At 40.6% G+C, this 23,845-nt stretch overlaps 1 protein-coding gene across 2 annotated transcripts in view; it reads right to left on the bottom strand.

Annotated features, from left to right (window-relative positions):
- The window catches only part of DDAH1 (dimethylarginine dimethylaminohydrolase 1), a 154,668-nt gene extending 152,383 nt beyond the window's left edge, over positions 1–2,285 (bottom strand). The window contains exon 1 of one of the 2 annotated variants that reach the window (XM_004262975.3): positions 1,632–2,285. In XM_004262975.3, the coding sequence (XP_004263023.2) occupies positions 1,632–2,186 (555 nt within the window). In that variant the 5' untranslated portion in view covers positions 2,187–2,285. Of the gene's footprint in view, positions 1–1,384; positions 1,533–1,631 lie in introns of those variants that run through there. The other variant, XM_004262977.3, reaches the window with a different exon arrangement.
- Positions 2,286–23,845: the final 21,560 nt, after the last annotated feature.

The raw sequence follows: 23,845 nt of genomic DNA, 5'->3' as shown, positions 1-23,845 counted from the left end.
GAATTAGATCCAGTCTGATGTTCTTATCCATTACACTATGTGGCCTCTGGCAGTGGGCCACCAGCCTGAAGAGTGAAACCCATTTAAAATGTATGCCTCAGAATCTGACAGGGAGACAGATCAATGCCCACTTTAGTATCAGGAAGGCCAAAATTTGAAAGGTTTTATTATAGGAATAAAATGAAATGGATGATTAAATATATGACAGTCTCAACATGAAATTGGACCAGCCACATCAAATGAGTATCATTTTGAAAGGGTTTTTAAAATCTATGTTACTCTTTTAAGCACAAACCACAGCTTTGTCATATGGCCTAGGACACATTAGAAAGTATTCAAATGGGGTTACATGCTTATCAGTTTAAAATAGAGTGGGTCATCTCACAGATTCAAAGATGGAGAGGTGGCAAAGGAGATAAAAGAGCTAAGAGAATGAGACCTGTTACTCTTTTGGTTTTCTGCTAAGGCAGGGTGAAAAAAAAAAAGCTGATTATCTTAGTGGGAAATAAATCAAATATACTTATTCTCTCAGACCAAGCAAAGTTCTATCAACCAAGTAGTGAAGCATGTGGAGAAGAAGCATATTTTAACTACAAGCTCTATGAGGCATTTCCAATGCGAATCGAATAAAGGAAAAATAGGGAGGGAAAATCCTTAACCCTCCAGATATGAAAGAAACCACCAGCTTCTTGCAATGCCACTTGATGCCAATAGCAACCAAGAGTCTTGACCCTGGGCTCTCAGCAGGCAATGAGAAGAATCCCAGGCCGGACAGCATTTTAAAATCCAATCTCACTCTTATTTGTCTCTCCCCACTAACCTACCTTGTGTTTAAAGCAATCACAGACATTTTCACAAACTGCAATATTTTAAAGTAGTCACCATCCTCTGAGAACACAAAAAGCTCTGATTGCTATGAGCTTAAAAATACAGAGAATAAAAATTATTGAATTTGTGAAACCACCATTTCCAATTAAACACACAGACACATACACACACCCAACACCCTACACCGAGTTCTGCTTTTCAAACCCAGACACCGCGGCTCAGCAACAGGCCAGTCTTCTTACATTCATTCACTTGCCAGTCCCCTTTGCGGGACTCACTCTCCACCACCGAAAAGTAACTCGGGACGACCCACGTCTGCGGGCATCGACCGTTAATTCATCTGGCCCTCCCTGCTCCCAGCTCCTGGCAGGACTTGGGGGTTTAGGGTCATCAACCGGCCCCCCCGGAGCCCTCGCCCAGGCTCCGCCCGCCCGCTTGGAACGGCACCCCTCCCTGCCCCCGCTCCCTGGGAAACGAGCAGAGTTGCACTGTCTTCGCTGCTTTTTAATCTTTACAAATAAATATGCCTATGAGACGGATTCCCCACCCCACCCACCTGCCCGAGTCCGCACCACCACACTCAGTCGGCTCCTCTAGAAGGCACCCAAGCTGCGCCGGCAGCCGGGAGGCGTGAACAATGAACTTCTCTCTCTCGCACACACACCGTCTCCCCTAAATGGGAAGTTCGGAACTAGCCCGGGGGCCACTTCCGCGCTTCCCCCAGCACGTCCGGCTCGGGCGGCGCGGGAGGGCCCGGCGCGCGTCCCCGGCCGCGCCCCTCGCGTCTACGGGCGGCCAGTTACCTCCTTCCTCCGGCTCGGCGCCCCGGGGCGGGTGATGAGGGCCGTCTCCTCGCACACCACGGCCACGTCCTCCACGAACACGCAGTCCGGGAGGCTCTCGTCGGCCGGCAGCTGCACCACCTGCAGCCCCAGCTTACTGCCCAGCACGCCCACGTACAGCTGGTGCTGCCGCTCGGCGCGGGCGAAATCCACCTCGTCGCCCTTGGTGCTCCTCAGCGCGTGCTGGCCGAGGGACTCGGGCAGTCCCCGCACCACGACGTGGGTGGCCCGGCCGAAGGCGGCGGGATGGCCGAGCGAGGCCATGACTCGGGGAGGCGGCGGGGGGCGCGGCAGCCGGGTCTTCCGCGGGCAGCGCGCGCCGAGCTTGCGAGCGCCCGGCGGCTCCCCTTGGCAGCAGATGAATGTGGTGCAGCGGGAGCCCGGCTCGCGCCCGGAGCCCTGCCCGCGTGACTGAGCATGCCCAGACCTCCGGGCGCCGGCCCGCGCGCAGCCCGCGCGCCCACTTGGCGCTCTCGGGTTTGCGGCAGCTGAGGCGGGAGTTGTAGTGGCGAGCATCGCACGAGGAGTGGGGCCAGAGGCAGCGGCCGAGGAAGCCGGCAACGCAAGAGGTGCGCGCTGGTGAGGGGAGCTCGGCCAAAAGGCGCTGTACCCGGACTTGACGTTACCTGTGTTCTGTCGCAGGTGCACGCCTCACGTGGACCCAAGGCGCACTTGGAGAGCGGGCTATGTTTTGGACAGAACGACTGTGGGGTCTTCTTGGTGGTCGGGAAGGAAAGGATGGGATTCCTTTGTGGACAGATACTTTGACCTCTCTCCCTACTCTCCTGCTCCCAGGTTGCCCAGCACGTGGTACCACGCCCCACCTCCACCCCCATTTCCTAGTGTGAGAATCTGTCTTCGCACCCAAGTCCACCTTACCTTGACTTTCTCTGCAGATGACCCCTCACCCCACGTGAGACTCTAGATTATTAAAAGAATGTTATTTCTTCCTGTCTGAAAGAAAGAGGAGGAGCCCAAGAGACACATAGAGAGAGAGACATAGACATCTGGAAACTCACAGTATTTCAAGCACAATCCGTTCTTACTAAGAATGTGATTCTGTTTGCCTACAGGGCCCGCAGAGGTAGGGAGGCAAAGACCAAGTGTGCTTTCCTCCACGATAGATGTGCGCTCACCTTGAGCAGTTTCAGACGTGGAGCATCACAACTCTTTTGTCACTGGGAAAGAGGGTTTCCAAACTCCTCCCTTGCCTTTCCCTCAGGCCTGTATAGACTCCGTGGAATTCCCGAGATATTTGTTGAATGTTTCTTTTTTCATGCCCCTCAGGGAGTTCCTTTCCCTTCTTAATGGTACTAAGCTTCTATTTTTCTCCTCTCACGCATTGCAGATTACATAATCCATGGGTTCTGCTCTTTTTGAGGGGAAGATCCACTTCAGGTAGTAACTCCAAAATAATCTCAGGTAATAATCTTCTTTCCTCACGTTCTGTAGCATATTTCTAATTTTAAGATTGATGAGATCATAGAACATTAGATTTGAACAGGACTTTAGAAACCTTCTCATCTAAATTCCCACTCAATGTTCTGGAATTCCAGCTAAAACATCTTTGACAGTGACCAGATCTTTACTTGAACATTCTAAACCTCACTTACTTGCAAAGTGTATTCCACTTTTGAAGAGTTATCACAGTTAAAAATTCTTCATTGTGGGCTTAAATCCCACTGGTCCCAGTTCTGCCTTCTGGCATTACCTGACATTCTTTCACAGGACAGCATTCACATATCTGAAGACAGTTCTGCTATCTATGCTACCTGACACCGCATCCCACCCGCCATCCTGACCCACTCCAAGCCTTGATCCTGAACCACCAAAAAGTAACTAGTGATTGGTTTCTAAATCCCTTCAACATTCTGGTCATCTTCCTTCTGATACACAGTGGTTTGCCTGTATCCCTTTTAAATCATGGTATCTGGAATAGAAACAATTCTTCCTGTGGTCTGACCTGCACAGACTACAGCAGCACCCTTATTCCAGGTGCTAGGCTTCTATTAACACTGCCTAAGATTGTATTGGCTTTTTTGGTGGTCCAGTGCCAAGGTCAAGGCCACAGCCTTTTTGTCAGAACTCTGATACCAGTTTTCAGGAAATGTAGGTTTCTAGGAGAGATCTAGCTAAGGATCCTGGAACAGTTGTCCCAACTAAGCAACAGAGGAGATGTGATCTGCCTTCTCTCCCCTCTCTCAAGGGTGACTTGAATTTACCCAGATGACATGGCATTTCTCAGCTTTGAAAGTGAGGGGTCTTAAGTGAAGGACAGCTCTCACCCTGACACTGGGGAGTGGGACCAAAAGTAAAATAACAAACCTTTGAGACCTACTGGGCTCTACTTCTGAGGCAAAACTCTCAGGGAATCCATGCTGATACTAAATTGGCACCAAATTAGTGTCCAGAAATCACCTGATGGTGTTCTCAGCAGGGGATTCCCACCAATGCTACAGGTGAAAGTTGCCCTATGTGCTGAGCTTGCCCAGGCCAAAATATGGACCTTTTTTCCCCCATTACCTAACATTGAGGTTTCATCCACCTCCAGCTGGTCTCCACCTAGCAACCTTAATTCATGCCCGTGCCTTGTTAGAGCCTGAATACTTTGCCACCAAGTGCCCTGAGTCTAATTATAAACAAAGTCCCGTGTATCCACTCTGGGCTCATGTCAGCCCAGCAGCCAATGAAAACCTGAAAGATTTTTCCTATAAATTGGTGTTAGCCCTGTCTTTCCATACTGAAATTGGGCCACTTTTTTTTTAATCTAATTTTTCAGTTATCCCTATTAAATGTTATCTTCATTCCAACTTGCCTCATTTTGATTCTGTCATCTTGTGCATTATTTATTACCTCTAGTTTTGTGTCATCTGAAATTTGATAAGCACGCCTTCTGTCTCTTCTAAGCAGTTGTCCAAAAGTGTTAGAATATGTATATTGGTGAAAAGAATAATAAAGACATGAACTCCAGTAAATCACTTCTTACATGCCTTCCTGCTTGAGTGATAAAGGACTACTTTTGGGAAAATGGAAATGGAATAAAGCCCAAATGGAAAATGGGCTTTATTAAGTCTAATACATATATAAATTCATTTTCCCTACAGATATCGAGAATTCTCAAGGCACAACACCATGTTATGTACTTCAGAGACATATGAGCAGCATTGAAACATGATCCTTGACCTTGAAGAGCTTACTGGGAAAACAAGACATCCAAAGTGAGAGCTATGCTAAGGGCACATGAGAGATACAATCAACAAAGTGCTATAGGAAGTTATGGGAAAAAGAAATCACAGTGCCTAGTGGGAGTGGAAGAGAGCTGCTTGAAGGTTTAGGCCTTGAATAATTTTTAGGCCTTGAATAATTTTTAGGATGTGAATAATTGGAAGGATAGAATGAGAATTCTAAGGAAAAGTATGTTCAAAAGCCAAATGCGTGTTCATGCAACAATAGATAGATCAGTTCAAATCCTGTATGTATTGGTTAAGATAATTCTAGATGCTGTAACAAAATGACCCCAACACATATAGTGGAATAAAGTTGATAGAAGTTCATCTGTTGTTCACTTAAAGGCTAGCAGAATGTCTTGATTGGTTCCTGACTCTTCTCCAAGTGACATGCAGGGGTCTAGCCTTCTTCCATTTTGTGGCTCCAACACTTTCAAATATGGCATCCAAGTTCACCATGCTCACCTTCCTCAAGCTGAAAGAAAGTTACAGAGCATTCAGCACCATGTGTGAGAGGCTTAATGGGCCAGGCCAGGAAGTGGTACATATCACCTCTGCTCACTTTCCACTGGCTGGGACTCAGTCACACAGCTTTAGTAACCAAAGGGAAGAGCTGGGAAATAGTCTTCTATGAGCCCAGAAAGGAGAGGAAACAGGTTGGGGAAACAGCTATCTGGTTTATGCCCCAGAGTACAATGGGGGAAATGGAAAATAATGGTAGAAAGGTAGGCTAAGCTTTCATCACTTGAGCAGTGGACAGACATATGGTGTGGAGTCTGATGTAGCTTCTGAAGCCAAACTTTGTGGGTGGAAGCTTGGCTCTGCTATTTTCTTGTTGTATGATCTTAGTTGTGTTACTTGAAAGCTCTTTGCCTCCGTTTCATCCTAATTTATGAAATTGGAAACAGTGAATCCATTATCATAGGGTTATTAGGACGGTTAAAGTTAATAATACAAAATGCTTAGAAAAGTGTCTAGGATAGTATCTCGTACCTAGTAGTTGCTCATTAAATATTATTCATTGACAGGTTTTGAGGGTTTTTTGTTTTAGCTTTTGGGTTCTTTTTGTTTGCTTTTTTGGTTTTGTTTAATTTTATTGGATTATAGTTGATTTACAATGTTGTGTTAGTTTCAGGTATACAGCAAAGTGATTCACTTATACCTATATTCATTTTTTTTTTCAGATTCTTTTCTCATACAGGTTATCACAGAACATAGAATTCTCTGTGCTGTACAGTAGCATTGACAGGTTCAGAAGGCTTTGAACATGATTTCCTACCTAAGGCCAAACCACATACATCCATTGAATCATCAGAGTCATATAGGTATCTTAATGCTTTCCAGCAGAACCCATGGCCTTCCTAGGTTGATAGACCAAATCTCACTCACAAGTGTAATCATAGATTCAATACACATTTTTGAACCTTTGCTACATACCAGGTACTGGGGATGTAATTGTGAATTACACTGTGGGACTTATGGTCAAATTGCTCCTTTTTGTCTTCCACACATTTCAAGATCTTTGTAACTAATTCCCTGTTTAAATTCCCTCTATTTGAAATACCTAGAGCTGTTTATATTCTCCTAGCTAGACACTGACTGATACAGAGGCAATTTTTCTTTTCCATTGATAATATTTCTGGACCTGCATTTGAAGTCAATTTTAGATAGCAATTATTTCAGGATTAAAAGAGACATTCCTGCCTTACTCCTTTCTTACTCCATTTTTAGCAAATACAAGATTTGCTTTCACTGGGGTTCGGTGTTTGAGGGTAGGGGTTGGCGTCCTTAAAGAGAATGAGGGCTCAAGTGTCCTCATCCATCCCAAGTACTAAAAATACTAGATCAAGTTAAATACCATAAGTCTGAATTCTTCTTTTTTTTTTCTTCCATAAGTCTGCATTCTGACACTAAGTCAGTGCTGCCAGATAAGAATCATTATGTTTGACACAAAACGATTTACTGTGGAGGAAACCGACTGCTGCAGATTTCCTTTGACATACAAGCAGTGAATTATGTTTGGTCAAATGGGCAGGCAGCATTTTACAAACTAGGAGATGGTTCCAGGGTTCTGGTTCCTAAAGTCAAGATGCATACCCTCCTAACCTTGGTTTCTTCAGCTGTCACCTGGGAATTCATTCTTTAAAGAAATATTTACCAAGCACCTGCAACATGTATGGAAGAGAAATACATAAAAGCAGTCAATAAGGCATAATAAACCTGACTTTGACTCCTGTCCCTCCCGCATTCTAGTTGTGTAATCTTGGTGTGCCCAAGACCCATGCTTCACTGTTTTCTGTCTTACTCTGAGCCCGAGAGGACTGACCTTCATCGACTGTATCACCTGGGATCCCGTTATTGTTGGCTTTGGCCAATGGGCGGCACTTACAGGAGATGGGAGGGCAAGACGAAAGGAAGGTTAACATATTTATTCCTCTTACTCCCTTCCTGCTTTTTCATGGTTCTAGCAACAACCCTTCTATAACCATAACTTGTGTCTGGTGGTCCCTCTTTTTGGCGATTCTAGCTCCTGGCTGGGTTCTGATAATCCTATGTAACTACTTACATGGAAGTAGTAAACAGCACACTTTAAAGTCCTCTTTTAAGCACACGACATTATGAATATTAAGAAAATAAGGGGGTTTCGCTGGTGGCACAGGGAAGGCAGGGGACATGGGTTGGAGCCCTGGTCCGGGAAGATTCCACATGCCGTGGAGCAGCTAAGCCCGTGAGCCACAACTACTGAGCCTGCGCTCTAGAGACCACGAGCCACAACTACGGAAGCCCGCGGACTTAGAGCCCATGCTCTGCAACAAAAGAAGCCACCACAATGAGAAGCCCGCGCACCGCAACGAAGACCCAACACAGCCAAAAATAAATAAATTTTTTTAAAAAAAAAGAAAAAAAGGATGTAAAGAAAAGGCAATTCAGCATTTTCAGAAAGAGCATTTGGCAATATTCAATGCATAATGAGGCTGTGCTTGGGGCCATCCACCCTCACCAGCTTCTCAAAGTATTTGCTGGCACTGTGAATGCTGGTCAGAGTAGTTGCAGAAGGGATCAAGGGATCCAACATAACCGTGACATAATGTTTGACGTAAAAATATCGATGAAAGCAGCAAAGTGAGAATTGCTAACTTCTATGCTCTGGAAAGAAGTGGCCAATTTACTGCAGCTGAGCTTGATCTGCTTAATGACGTTCCTTAAATGATCTCCATCTAAGGGTGGTAATGACTTCCTGTTTTTGCTAGTCTCTGGGTGCCTCAACATCCCTTACTGGTTCTCTTTACTCTGCCCACACCTCTAAAAACTTTCTCCTTTTAAAGGAAATATTGGGGTGGCCAAAAACTTAGCTCGGTTAGTGAATACATTGTTCGATAAAGTTCTTCATGAAAATGAAAAATGTCTTTTATTTTTTACTTAAAGCCAAACGAACGTTTTTGGCCAGCCCATGATTAAATTCTCCTCAAAATTCTTAGCTGAGTATGCGATTTGTTTTTCACCAGGGACTTCACTTGTGTGAGTCACTTGAGTTTATGTGTAAAGTGGGTTGCATTGAAGCTGAAATGTGACAGCGTGTACGAAGGGTTGCACCTGGCACCAGGAAGTACTCAATGAATGACAGCCACTAATATTAGTAGCTATTGCGCTTTTGTGCCAGACACTATGATGAATACCAAAGTTGCCATCTACCTCTGTGTAAAATGCCCATTTCTACCACTCAACATACCCACGTCCTTTAAATGAGATAACACATACGGTGCCTGCCTCAGTAACAGGGCACAGTGTAAGCACTCAGTAAGTGCTCTTGGCTTTTCAAAGCTTACTCTCTCCCACACAAGCAACATTTCCCTTTTCTGAACTTCTGTAACTCTGTCTATATTCTTCTTTTTATGCTGCTTATTACGTTCTCTTAGCAGTGTAATAAGCCATTGATGCCAGAGTCATCTAGTTCATTATAACCACATCAGGGGCTAATGAGATCATCAAAGTATCCTGAAAAGTCCAAAGTACTACATAAATGTATTGAGTTTGAATAACAAGTTTGTGATGTATTATGATGATATGCAGACATTAGTGTGACCCTGCCATTTAATCTATTTTTTTCAGTTTCTCAGAGCTTTTTGCAATATTATCTTTCCAGAAGTATTTTCATGATTATATCATACTCAAATATATGTTTGTAGGGATGACATAGATTGAGGCTCTGATAAGCCCCCTTCATTTCCTTATGAAATGAAGTTGCTTCATTTTCTTATGAAGAGCAATGAAATGTTAGTTTTGCAATACCAGGGAATTGTCATGTTTGCTCATTTGGTATCAACCCACAATTGTTTTAACTAACATAGGATTAGATCACACATGTCCCAGGAATTCTCCTTCCAGCTTTCCTCTTTTGCTCAGTGATACTGCTCTCTCCTGGCTTCTTTTCTCTAGCTCTCTGTCTCTCTGCCTCTGTCTCTCTCTGATTCTGTTTCATTGCTTTTAAGTGTTGGTGTTTCCCAGAGGCTAGATCTCTAGCTTCACTCTTCTTTCCTCCAACTTTAAATGCTCCCTCCTATGGATGGACTAATCTAGGCCCATGACTTCCAAACTCACCTCAATGCCATCCGTGCCCAAACTATCACTGCTGGTGCTGTGGTCTCTCCTGAGCTTCAGAACTGCCGGGGAGACATCCCTGTTTAGTCCCACAGGAACTCCAAAGTCAACATGCCCAGGACAGAGTTCATCGTGATCTGTCCAGTCTGCTCCTTCTCCCCTTCCATTCTCTTGTCCATCCACACAGATTGTTGCTCAAGCCAGTTTACTGGAGCTTATTCTTAGCTTCAGTTTCTCCTTTGTCTACAAATTTAATCAATCAAGTCTGACAGATCAGTCTCCTTAAAATGGCTCAAATCCGTTCATGTCTCCCCATCCACTCTGCCACCACCAAGTCCAGAATATAATCATTGGTATCTTGGATTATTGCACAGCCCTCCTATCCAGAGTGGTCTTTCTAGATTGCAAATCTGACCATGCCACTCTCTTGCCTAAATCCTCCAGAGGCTTCCCAGTACCCTCAGAATGAAGTCCAAATGCCTTATCATGGCCCACAAGATACCCCTCCCCAACCTCATTCTGGCCACTTCTCCATTTTTCTCTTATGTGGGCCTCTGCACATCATATTCTATCACCTGGAACATGCTTGACCCCATCCCTGCTTGAGCAACTCTTAATCCTTCTTTAAGACTCAGTGAAGGCACCACCCCTTCCAAGAAGCCTTCACCCCCTCCCCTGCCCCAATCTGGTTGTGGTAAATGCATAAATGGGGAGTTTGCAAGCCTCTAGTGGTTTTATGGATAGTCTCACCATCCCTGTTCCTTGAACACTTACTGCTGAGGTGGTTGTTATGCATTTCTTATTTCACCCTTCACCAATTTTCTCCTCTGAATCATCTTTTCTCAGCTCCTCCTCTTCATGAATTCACTTTTCTCACTCTTCGTTCCAGTTATCTATTGCTACATAACAAACCACCCCCAAACTTAGGGGCTGGAAACAATCTTTTTATTTTGCTGATGATTTGTGGATCAGGAATTTGGGAAAGGCTTATCCAGGTGGTTCATCTCAGATCCTCATGGACTTTGTCGGGGCAGCTGGAGCTGGACGGTCCACTTCCAAGATGGCTCCCTCACTCACATCTCTGCTGCTTCCCTGTTCCTTGGCCTCTCTCTCTCTCTATGGGAATAAATCTCTTCCTCCAGGGCCTCTCCATGTGGCTTGGGCTACTCACAGCATGGTGGTCTCAAAGTAGTCTCCCTTCTTAATTAGCTGTTGGCTTCCTAGTGGTGATAAGTGGATGCTGCCAGGCCATTTAAGAGCTACACACAGAACTAGTATGGCATCATGTCTGCCATCCTGTATTGGACAAAGCAGTCACAGACCTGTCCAGATTCAGAGAGGAATTAGACACCACTTCTTGATGGTAGGAATGCCCATCATTAATGAACCACATTCTTATTCTCCAGTTCTGTTATTATTCCAGTATAGTATTTCTATAACTTTTTCAAAGAATTTGCCTTCCATTTCCTGAAGTTTCTAACTTTTCTTGAATTAAAATCAGGGTCCATACTATAGATTTATTTACACAACTAGCTCAATTTACTGACTAGTGCTAGGCACTAGTACTGTCTTGTATGGAAGATGGCTATTAATTAAACACCATATAATTCAATACTTACAAACTAAGCACTAAAAAGGGAAAGGACTGGATACCCTGGGCATGTATAATAACAAAAATCCCATCTGTCTGGGGTATCAAGAGAGGTTTTCCTGAGGAGGTGACTTTTGAGCTGAGACTTGAAGTCTGGGTAGGTATTAATTAAGATTGGAGAGAACACTCCAAACTAAGGGAGCATATGAGCAAAGACAAAAACTGAGAGGGAGCTCATCAATGAATTTGGTAAAGATGTAGGATACAAAATTAATACACAGAAATCTCTTGCATTCCTATACACTAACAACGAAAGATCAGAAAAAGAAATCAAGGAAACAATCCCATTTACCATCCCATCGAAAAGAATAAAATACCTAGAAATAAACCTACCTAAGGAGGCAAAAGACCTCTACTCAGAAAACTAGAAGATACTGATGAAAGAAATAAAAGATGACACAAACAGATGGAGTGATTCTTGGATTGGAAGAATCAATATTGTGCAAATGACTATACTATCCAAAGCAATCTATAGATTCAGTGCAATGCCTATCAAATTACCAATAGCATTTTTCACAGAATTAGAGCAAAATATTTTACAATTTGTATGTAAACACAAAAGACCATGAATAGCTAAAGAAATCTTGAGGAAAAAAAACAGAGATGGAGGAATCAGGCTTTCTGACTTCAGACTATACTACAAAGCTACAGCAATCAAAACAGTATGGTACTGGCAAAAAACAGAAATACAGATCAATGGAACAGGCTAAAAAATCCAGAGATAATCCCATGCACCGATGGTCACCGAATTTGTGACAAAGGAGGCAAGAATATACAATGGAGAAAACACAGTCTCTTCAATAAGTGGTGCTGGGAAAAACTGGACAGCTACATGTAAAAGAATGAAATTAGAATACTTCCTAACACCATACACAAAAATAAACTTAAAACGGATTAAAGACCTAAATGTAAGGCTAGACACTATAAAACTCTTAGAGGAAAACATAGGCAGAATACTCTGACATAAATCGCAGTAAGATCTTTTTTGGTCCACCTCCTAGAATAATGAAAATAAAAACAAAAATAAACAAATGGGATCTAATTAAACTTAAAAGTTTTGCACAGGAAAGAAAACCATAAACAAAACAAAAAGACAACCCACAGAATGGGGGAAAATATTTGCAAATGAAGCAACTGACAAGGGATTAATCTCCAAAATATACAAACAGCTCATGTAGCTCAATATAAAAACAAATAAACAAATAACCCAATCGAAAAATGGGTGGAGGATCTAAATAGACATTTCTCCAAAGAAGACATACAGATGGCCAAAAAGCACATGAAAAGATGCTCAACATCACTAATTACTACAGAAATGCAAATCAAAACTACAATGAGGTATCACCTCACACCGGTCAGAATGGCCATCATCAAAAAATCTACACACAATAACTGCTGGAGACGGTGTGGAGAAAAGGGAACCCTCCTACACTGTTGGTGGGAATGTAAATTGGTATAGCCACTATGGAGAACAGTATGGAGATTCCTTTAAAAACTAAAAATAGTACTACCATATGACCCAGCAATCCCACTCCTGAGCATATACCCAGATAAAACCATAATTCAAAAAGATACATGTATCCCAATGTTCACTGCAGCACTATTTACAATAGCTAGGACATGGAAGCAACATAAGTGTCCGTCAGCAGAGGAATGGATAAAGAAGATGTGGCACATATATACAATGGAATATTACTCAGCCATAAAAATGAACAAAATAATGCCATTTGCAGCAACAAGGATGGACCTAGAGATTGTCACACTGAGTGAAGTAAGTCAGACACAGAAAGACGAATATCATATGATATCGCTTATATGTGGAATCTTAAAAAAAGGTACAAATGAACTTATTTACAAAATAGAAGCAGAGTTACAGATGTAGAAAACAAACTTATGGTTACCAGGGCCTGGCGGGGGAGGGACAAATTGGGAGATTGGGATTGACATATACACAGTACTGTATATATACATATTACTGTATATAAAGTAAATAACTAATAAGAACCTGCTGTACAGTACAGGGAACTCTACTCAATACTCTGTGATGGTCTATATGGGAAAAGAATCTAAAAAAAAAGAGTGGATATATGTATATATATAACAAATTCACTTTGCTGTACACCTGAAACTAACACAACATTGTAAATCAATTATACCTCAATAAAATTATTTTTAAAAAGTGAGAGGGAGCTTAATGTGTTTGAGGAAATTTTTAAAAAATCCATGTGCTACAGCTGGAATGTGGGTGACATTGTTAACCCTGTTTTAAAAGTGAGGAAATTGAGGGTCAGAGCCCGGCTGAGAGCATGATACCAGGAGAAGGCTCCACCACGTGTGCTTCCCCTTGGTGGGGAATTTGCCCTCAGGCCTCTCCTTCAGCCTATGACAACTAGAAGAGTATCCCCTACAAACCTAGTGATGTCTTACCTGAGAGTTATCCAGAGTCAGAGAAATCAGCATGAAAAATCACCCTAAGAAAACATTATCTGCAGAAAATATAACACATCCTGGTAGTATTACAGACAAGAGTATAGTTTAAAAGTAAATCAAGACTAACTCATGCAAAGATTATCTAATTTAGAAACAACATGATTCATACTACTATCTCCATTAGTCTCACTATATATAAATAATTATATATGTATATATATATAACTTTTATGCAAAAGCTAGAAGAAAATGGTAATTTGTGTTCATACAGGCCACATATGTAGCCACTTACTAAATTTTACAGAGAATTTATTTGAACATCCCAGCAAATCAGTATATGCATCAGTACAAAATGTTGCACAGATTATCTATAAGCTACTGGTCTAGGATATTTTATGTTTTTATACCCCAGTACACGGGCTTCAATTTTCTGTTCAGTTCTTAAGTTATTTTTAATGTATTTTTTTATATTTGAAAAAATTAACTATGCCATCTGCCAATTCAAAAGTGGGAAAAAAATTTAAAAGGCTTTTAAAGGAAGACTTTTTCAAAAATATAGAAGAAAAAAAAAGCAAGAAAACTGCCTTGGAAAGCAATTTTTCTTGTGGAAATGCTGTAATAGTTACATCATTTTAGGGGGAAACGGGACAAGAATATTATATAGAAAAATCAGACTCGCACTTTTATGGAAAATCTATGGGTCCCCACAAAAAGACCACACAATGCAACTTTAAGAAGAAAGGAAAGAGATTTCAACTCTAATTTGCTTTTTGCCAAGAACTTTCTGATATCCTAATTAATTTTAGAAATTATCCTTTCAGGTATACTCTCCCTTTTGTGACTTTGTTAACGTTTCTTGGGCTTTACAATATCTGCCTCATTGCAATATGTTTCCGATTCTCATCGCAAATGGTCATCACTGGTAAGGTGCAGATCAGGAGAAGAGGCTGGACACTGTCAGGAAAGACTGATGAATGTCAACTGATGAAGAATGAACTGTTAACATTTTGGGGAATAGTCCTCAGGACTTTATATCGGCCTACAATATCACATTCTATATAATTTTATATTACTTTATAATATTTATTCTAAGGAATAGTGAAAATAATATACCTTTTAAAAGGAATTCTAATTTCATTGCCCTTTGAAAAATTAAATGTAATTTTTATTTTGCTTTAATTTGTGTTTTGCTTTTAAAAGATTCATTGTTTGTTATAGCCCAAGAGGTAGTAACTGAAAAGCTTAAAGTAATTAATAACCTGAGATTATTTTTCCTCCCTCTTGTTTTCCTTTTATAAAAAAAAAAGAAGGAAATTAAATGCTTAATTAAATCAAACGAATTAACTGAACACTAGTATTACCATGACCAGTGTTTGCACCACTAATTGCTTATTGAGTATTACGACAGTGTTCACACAGTCTGAACATAGAACAGGTTTGGCCACGAATCAAAACAGGCAGTTTTAGTTCTACATGGTATGGAAACAGGTATTCTGGAGGTAGAGCCCATGTGAGTATCATCAAAATACCAGACAATTAAATATTGCTAGTTCAGTTTGATAGGCTTTGTTCTCATCCCTTTAGGGTGAAAATGGTGCTTGTAGCTCCCATGGGCTTGGCCCTGCTTGGGAGAGAGTCCTGTTGAGCTGGCCTAATCACATTTCCTGGAAGAGTTCACATAGATCTGATTTGGAAATTTCCAGAAATGACTATGTCCTTCTTAACACACACTGGAATCTAAGAAGATAATATTTCCTTGTCACATTGTTCTAAAGCAGACATTCAATTACATTCAAAGAGCACATCTGCTCTCAGAGGAACAACTGCGAGCAATTAAAAGAGAAAACAGAACACATAACAAAACAGCTAACTTCTTCAGGAGAATGGGAGAATGTAACCAATGCGGAGAGTTCAACGCTTCTATCCTCAAGCTGTGGTATACTCTCAATTCAACACAGAGGTTCTTCAGCACTCCCCCTCCCACCCCTCATGCTGTCAGTCAGCCGCTCCAGTCCCCGTGGGCTCTCTCCCAGCCTAGGGTTAAAATGCTCCCTTCCAAAACCAAGATGTATTCACGCTGGAGTTCATTCTTTCAGATTCTCCCTAAGCATCTAATTAAACTTAATAAACATATTTGTGCTAGGATTTTACTAGATGAAAATAACTTTAATCAATTCAATACCTTTTATTGAGTGACTAAGTGTGCTAGGCACTGTGGTTAATAATCTGCTTAAGAAACAGTTTCTCTATTCATTTAAAAAATTGGGAACAACTGGGAAGCCCTACTGAAGCAGTTAAATAAATCATGTTATATCCACACCTGTGGGATACTCTGTAGCCACTCAGAAGAATGCTTTTGAAAATACTGCTTCCATTCATTATAGATGTCAACTAAACTTACTGTGGTAATCATAATATATACACCTTAACTTATACAGTGTAGTATGTAGTATGTCAATTATATCAATAATATTGGAAAAAAGGCAATAATGCTTTAGTATGATCCCAGTTTTATTTTTTAAATGTGCATAGGAAAAAAAGACAATGAAATATAATAGTAACTTTGGTTATCTTAAAGAAATGGGATTATATATGATTTTAATTTTCTTCAAACTTCTATGTACTTTCCAGTTTTCTTCTAGGAGCATATACTGTGTTATAATCAGAAAATAAACAATTTAACAAGAAGACAATAGACAATTTCTCTCTGGAAGAGAGAAATTTCTCTCTGGAAGAGTTGTCAGTCTAGTCCAGATAATACTCAATTAAAAACTATAATGTATGTTATATTATGGTAAATGTTGTTATTTTGCACAAGGTGTTATGAGAACATTTAATCACCCATATAGGCGATGGAATATTTAATATGATACTGCCCCCACTGATTTTGTAAATATATTTAGTATTGTAAGGAAATATACAGTTCACAATTCCATATCGAAAATCTTTGGTGCAGATGTGTTTCAAAACTTAGACTTTTTTGGATTTTAGAAATAATGTGGTGAGGGCTTCCCTGGTGGCACAGTGGTTAAGAATCCACCTGCCAATGCAAGGGACACGGGTTCGAGCCCTGGTCCAGGAACATCCCATATGCTGCGGAGCAACTAAGCCTATGCACCACAACTACTAAGCCTGAGCTCTAGAGCCACGTGCCACAACTACTGAGTCCGCATGCCACAACTACTGAAGCCCGCGTGCCTAGAGCCCGCACACCTCAACGAAGAGCAGCCCCTGCTCACTGCAACTAGAGAAAGCCCGCACACAGCAATGAAGACCCAATGCAGCCAAAAATAAATAAATAAAATTTAAAAAAATAAACACACTTTACAAACATTTTAAAGCATCAAAAAATATGCTTTAAAAATATGTACATCTTCTAAGTAGAAGTAATATTAATAGAGCTGGCAAAAATGCATTTCTCAGTACTCTTTTAAAGGCTGTCTCTAAGCCAAACATTTCCTAATCACTCTTGGATGAACATAGGCAGCTAAGTGACCAAAAAGCTGTGGTTTCAGTCCTTAACTCTAAAACCGCTGAGTTTATTGATATACAGTTCAGAAAAAATTTATTATATATATATATATATATATATATATATATATATAATGTGGGTTTTTTTTTCAACCTTTGTAGTATAATGTGTGCAATGTCTGAGCTAATATTGCATGCCACTGAGGACAAGTAGCAATTTCCATGAAGTGACTGTGAAGCAGTTTTAGGGGGAAAAAATGCCAAGGATGATTCATTTGAAATCAACCTTGAAAGTTTTCCTGCTGACGAGGCTGACAGAAGGGAGGATTAGGACAAAGGTTAAATTCTTCAGTTCTAGGAAACTGCTTTGTCTTTAGGGCTTACTCTTCCAAGCTCTGCTAGTACATCAAGACAAACCATTTAATTTTCTCCTGTGGATACAAGATGGTCCACAGTCAGACTAACCATACAGAGCTTTTGACAGAAAAAGGAATTTCTCCATGGTTCTACAAACCATGCAGTCAGTGAATGTTGATTTATTAATGCAAGTTGACCATCAAGATCTAAATTCCAGGGCTTCCCTGGTGGCGCAGTGGTTGAGAGTGCGCCTGCCGATGCAGGGGACACAGGTTTGCGCCCTGGTCCGGGAAGATCCCACATGCCGCGGAGCGGCTGGGCCCGTGAGCCATGGCCGCTGAGCCTGCGCGTCCGGAGCCTGTGCTCCGCAACAGGAGAGGCCACAACAGTGAGAGGCCCGCGTACCGCAAAAAAAAAAAAAAAAAAAAAAAAAAAATCTAAATTCCACAATAATCTCTCGAAATAATGATTTCGCATCATTACCACCTTCTCTTTGAGTAACCTAACTACCAGTATTCAGAAAATTGATTGATTTGACTTCCTGTATGTCTTTCCAGCCTCTGGCTGGAGTCATAAAAGCAGAAATATGGCCCTAGGGTAAAAGCAGGTGAGCAACTTAAGAGACATATGTACTTTGTGAGTCATTGGGAATTGGTGATTTTGAACATTTTCATCAGTGCTTTCACATAATACTAAACTCTTCTTAGCAGCTGATACAGGCTGCAGTGTGCTATGAATAGCACAACCAGAGCTTCGGTGAGTTTTTTTTCATGTTAAATGCACATTTATCAGCCTACTATAGATTCCTGTCTTCATAATCATCGAACTGAAAAATTATTAGGTGTTGAATATCATATAATGTTATGTAAGGGCCATAAAAATAAATGAAGGACAGTTGGGTCTTCTGGGACCTTACAATTTTGAACAGATGATGATGACAAACGAAGAGAAACAAATAAGCTATACAATAAATAATTGCATGAATTAAATAGATAAAACATTATGTTGAGAACAAACAAGACAGTTAACCTAGGTAGACTCTTAGTTGATGAGTGACGAGGCAATTATAGAAGCAACCCACAGGGAACTGATTTTTAAAAGGGCCTAATAATTTAATTAAGACACTCTTTCCTGGAGGAGGGCACATCCAGAGATTTTGCAGATTTGGTAACTGCAAAATAACTAAACTTCTTGGGTGGGAGAAATATTCCAGAACTTCTATTCTTTTCATCTCCAAAACTTATAATAAATGGCATTAGAACTAAGATCCAGCAAATTCTGTTGGATTTAAGTTTTGCCTTCAACCACATGTCGCTAAGAGCAAACGTGCTATTGATATTAAGAAAAGTGTCAGGACTGTGCTCAAATGTATATTGGACTTAGGCTTGTGACAGTGCTTATTACTATAGAAAATGTTTTGTTTTGCCTCTTTTTTAGGGGAACACAAATAATTTTTTTAATGAAAAAACAGTCTCCAAAACAAAGAACATATACATTATTACATGTATTACAGTGGCATTATTTAACATTTTTGCAAAATGGAGGATAGTTGCATTCTCCTATCTCCTTCTGCATTTAATCTATTGCAAATCTTGGTTTTTTTTAAAAATAACAATTGTATATTTTAAAGGAGTACAACACCATGTTTTGATATACATATACATAGTGAAATGATTACTACGGTCAAGCTAATTAACATATCCACCTCCTAACACGTTTAGCATTTTTTTGTGTGTGTGGTGAAGGCACATGAAGTCTACTCTCTTATCAAATTTCTAGTATACAATACAGTGTTATTAACTATAGTCATCATGCTGTACATTAGATCTCAAGATACTATAGAAAATGAATACTAACAGATATATCAATGGACACAGCATCAGTAGGACAATTAAAGTCAATAAACTCTGGAAACAAGTTATTATGAGGCCATATTTATACAAACATGTCTTAATATGGGGAAGTTCAAGCATTTATTTTTATCTACTCTGTTCAGGGTAAACTGAATTAACAAAAGATAATAGGCCTCATTCTAAAATTTGTCTCACTAGTGGCTTATTGACACAGCTGAAACGCTCCAAAATCAGCTCCTTTAGTTTGGAAAGTGAATTCTTTCAGCTAGGAAATATTAATGATTTGTTTTCTGCAAATTTCACATTTTAAAAGGGCATCTTTGGGCTTCCTTGGTGACGCAGTGGTTGAGAGTCCGCCTGCCGTTGCAGGGGACATGGGTTCGTGCCCCGGTCCGGGAAGATCCCACATGCCGCGAAGCGGCTGGGCCCGTGAGCCATGGCCGCTGAGCCTGCGCGTCCGGAGCCTGTGCTCTGCAACGGGAGAGGCCACAACAGTGAGAGGCCCGCGTACCGCAAAAAAAAAAAAAAAAGGCATCTTTGAGAAAGACACATGAGAAAGATATCTAATTTACAAAGTGATAGAGATTACCCTGCTGTCACTCTTGCTCCCTGGCAAGCAAATGTGGATCTGAGGTTCTAGCCGAAGGCTCACTTCCACAAGGCAGTATCTATACATATGTAACTTACTTTACCACAAAGCATAAGAAATGTGGTTTTCTGGAGATAAGGATGAAAATCCACTGGATTGAGAGCTGTCATCTCTGCTTTAAAATGTTAGAAATAAAATGCAGTTAAACAGAGGAGATCCTTATAGAGATACCTTAGTTTGGGGGTGTCCGGCAGACTTTTCAAACCACACACCAAAAAAATCTAAAAAACTGAATGCATTCCAAGAAATCAAAAGGCTCATGGAGAATTGTCCTGACAGAATTCAGTTCTCACAAATCAATCAGGGGTTGAATAACACATTTACAATGCAGAGTTAGAATCCTCCTGTGAAGCATTTCTCCTAAGCATTGGATAGGATTTTATTAGAGAGTACTATGATATTTTTGTCTTTAACATTTCAGCCAGACTGTATATTTACTCATTCATTCAACCATCAAGTGCCTACTGGATATCCGCATTGGGAATGCAAAATGAATATGCTATGGCTCCTGAACTTCTTGAATCTAATAGGAAGGAACAAGCACATAGAAAATCTCAATGGGGTTCAATAAATACAGGATGATGTCAGGAAAAACACTATCTCCATTTGGGGGGGCTTCATCAAAAAGAACAAATAGAAGCGTGGTCCAGGCAATGGACATGGCATTTACAAAGGCATGGAGACAGGAAAAAAGCACTTTGGAGTCATGGCAAAACAACTCAAAATGAGTCAATTGGTGTAGAGAGATAGGTGGAGGCTAGATGACCAATGGAGAAGGAATCTTTGATAGATGCTAAACAGAAATGAAAAGACCAGAATTACATTTAAGGACAACTCTTTGAGGTAGTATGATATAATGTCTCTAGAACAACTGGATGCTTAATTGGCCAAAGCAGTTGTGAGAAAAGTTATATCTTTGTCCACAGAAGGGAGATAGACCTCTTTCAAATGAATGATAGGTCCTTTTCTCAGAAGTTGCATCCTTGAATATAGGATCAACCACTGAGGGAAGTTGAAGGAGGAGGCATTATGCTCAGAGACGATCTGGGCATTACCGAGGGAGGACTTGAGAACCTGTGGCTATCATCTTTCAATCAAATGCATGCATGTGGGGTACTTCAAGCTCTACAGGCAGTAGCAAATGCAGATCCAAGAAAGGGGCAGTAAATGATAAGAATGGTCTATATTGTCATGGGGATTATTAAAGAACTGACTGGGAAAGCAATTTAATATAATTAATAGTTCAAATTCCTTCATCTTCAAATTGTGCCCGCATCAGATGCCAGCTTCTGCTATAATTACTCTGCTAATCGGCAATCCTCTTTCAATGTAAACACTATTTTCCTTATATCAATGTAATCTTGTTTTTCCAAAGAAAATGTTATTTTTAATACATTTTATTTATTTAATTTCTTGAAGTGGTAGCACATTCACATACTTCAAGCATCAAAAGTATAAAACGATGTACAGCAATGTCTCTTTTCCAGCCCTGTCTTCTATCTGCCAAGTTCCTATCCCCTTAAAAGTAACCAACATTATTAGTTTCTCATTTACTTCCCAGGATTTTTAAATTGTATATACAAGCCAGTACAAGTATAGATTATGTTCCCTTCTTTTTTTAACCCCAATAGTACACTATTTTGGCACCCTTTTCTCCCCATTTAAAAATAAATCTTGGAGGGCTTCCCTGGTGGCGCAGTGGTTGAGAGTCTGCCTGCTGATGCAGGGGATGCGGGTTCGTGCCCCGGTCCAGGAAGATCCCACATGCGGCGGAGCGGCTGGGCCCGTGAGCCATGGCCGCTGAGCCTGTGCGTCCGGAGCCTGTGCTCCGCAACGGGAGAGGCCACAGCAGTGAGAGTCCCGCGTACCGCAAAAAAAAAATAATAAAAAATAAATAAATAAATAAATAAATAAATCTTGGAGATTGTATTAGTCAGTTCAGGCTCCCATAACAAAATCCCTTACACTGGGTGGCTTAAATAACAGAAATTTATTTTCTCACAGTTCTGGAGACTGGAAATCATAGACCAGGGTGCCAGTATGGTCAGGTTCTGTGGAGAGCTCTTTTCCTGCTTACGGACAGCCGTCTTCTCACTGTGTCCTCACATGGTGGAGAAAGGCAGCAAGCTCACCGGTGTCTCTTATAAGGGCATAAGGGCAGCAGTCCCACCATGAGCGCCCCACTTGCACGACCTCATCTAACCCTAATTACCTCCCAAAGGCCCTATAACCAAATATCATCACACTGGGGGATTAGGCACCCACATATGAACTTTGGGGAGACACAAACAACTTAGTCCACACAGAGATCTTTCCATATAAGACATAAGACATTCTTTTTTTTTTTTACAGCTACACAGCATGCTATTGTTACATCATACATCTTTAAGGTTGGAACTGGGAAAACTGAAGTTGTCTTTAATCATTCTTTGTTAATAGGAGCTGCAGAAAAAGTGTTAGGGATTGATAGGTGATGTTTCTGATGAAGGTCCACAAAGGCTGGAATTATTATATTCTGATGATTGCTAGAAAAGTATCAAAACTCAAGCAATATGTTCAATATACATTCATTAGCTCATCACTAGATCCTCAAAACCTCAGCTTTCTAAATCAATTATGTTAGAAATGTTGTTCTAATATGAAGATACTTATTTGAAGATGCAAATTATATTAATAAAACATATAGCTATGAAATGTATTTTTGCTATGTCACCGCTTACAATAGTCAGCTTACACTTGACTGTTACTTGACTGTACACTTGACACATTAGTGTATACTGGTTATGAGAAGGGTACTTGTGTAGAAGAAGATTTAGTGATCTCTATAATTAAAGTTCAAATAGTTATTCTTGTCAGAAATGGGAAAGAATCAAGAATGAGGAAGAGAGAAAAGTATGGCCACAAAATGCTTCTGGACAACCTCACTGAAATCAAAATAATAGACTGTGTGCTACTCCAGCAGTCTGAACATAATGCCTAAAGGAAGAGAGACAAAGTGAAAGCAGGTGAATAGAGCAATGTGTCCTTAAAATATGGCTTAAATTGGATTCGGGGATAAGGGAGAGAGAGAAACCAAAGATCAAACACAAGGCTTTAAGCCTAAATGACTGGGTAGAAAAGTAATACTGTTGACTGAGATAGGGTAGAAGATACCTAGGATGGGGTAAAAGTTTATTTTAGCATACGTATGTTTGGGGGCTGGTGAGATATGTAGGTTAAAGTTATCAGCAGGCATTTAACAAAGACATTGATGTGAAGAGAGAGAGCTGGAAGTTCTTTCAAGAAGTATTTGTGAGAATGAGAGAGGTGAGGCAGAGGGAGAAGAAGCAAGGACAGAATGATGGAGACCACTCACATTCAGAGACAGAAGGAAAAAGATGATTGTTAAAATATGAGTGGTCAGAGAGAGAGAAAGTAAATCAAGGTAGTGAGGTTATAGAAACCAAGAGGAGGGCCTAGTCAACTGTGTCACATGCTAGAGGAAAGACAAGCAGTGATATGAACCCCGGGACAGTAAGTTAGGAGAATGAGGTCAGATTTTAAGATATTAAATAATGAATTGAATAGTGAGAAATTAAAGTCAAGAAATACTTTATATTGACTTTTTTTAGATGATTGTGGGGTAATGGAGAAAGATAGGATAGCAGTGATATTGCATCATATTTATATTCCACTTTAGGGCAACCATGTAATTCCACATACATTATCCCTTTTGATGATATCTCAAGGAGATAGTCTTGTAGGTAGATAAGTGGGGAGAGATGCATCAGAGAGGAATAATTGGAGATACAAATAGAAGATGAAGTAATGGATGGAGTTAGTTTTCTAAGGAGGTGAAAGAGGGAAGAATTTAGTGCTGGAAAAGGGTAGGGATACCTCTAATTTTGAAACAGAAGGAAGAAAAAGTGAGTTGGTGAAAGAACATTTGCAAGGTAAAA

The sequence above is a fragment of the Orcinus orca genome, chromosome 1 (assembly GCF_937001465.1).
Source record: "Orcinus orca chromosome 1, mOrcOrc1.1, whole genome shotgun sequence".
NCBI classification, from domain to species: Eukaryota; Metazoa; Chordata; class Mammalia; order Artiodactyla; family Delphinidae; genus Orcinus; species Orcinus orca.
Note: the sequence above shows the minus strand (reverse complement) of the source record. Positions and strands in the feature narration are given on the sequence as shown.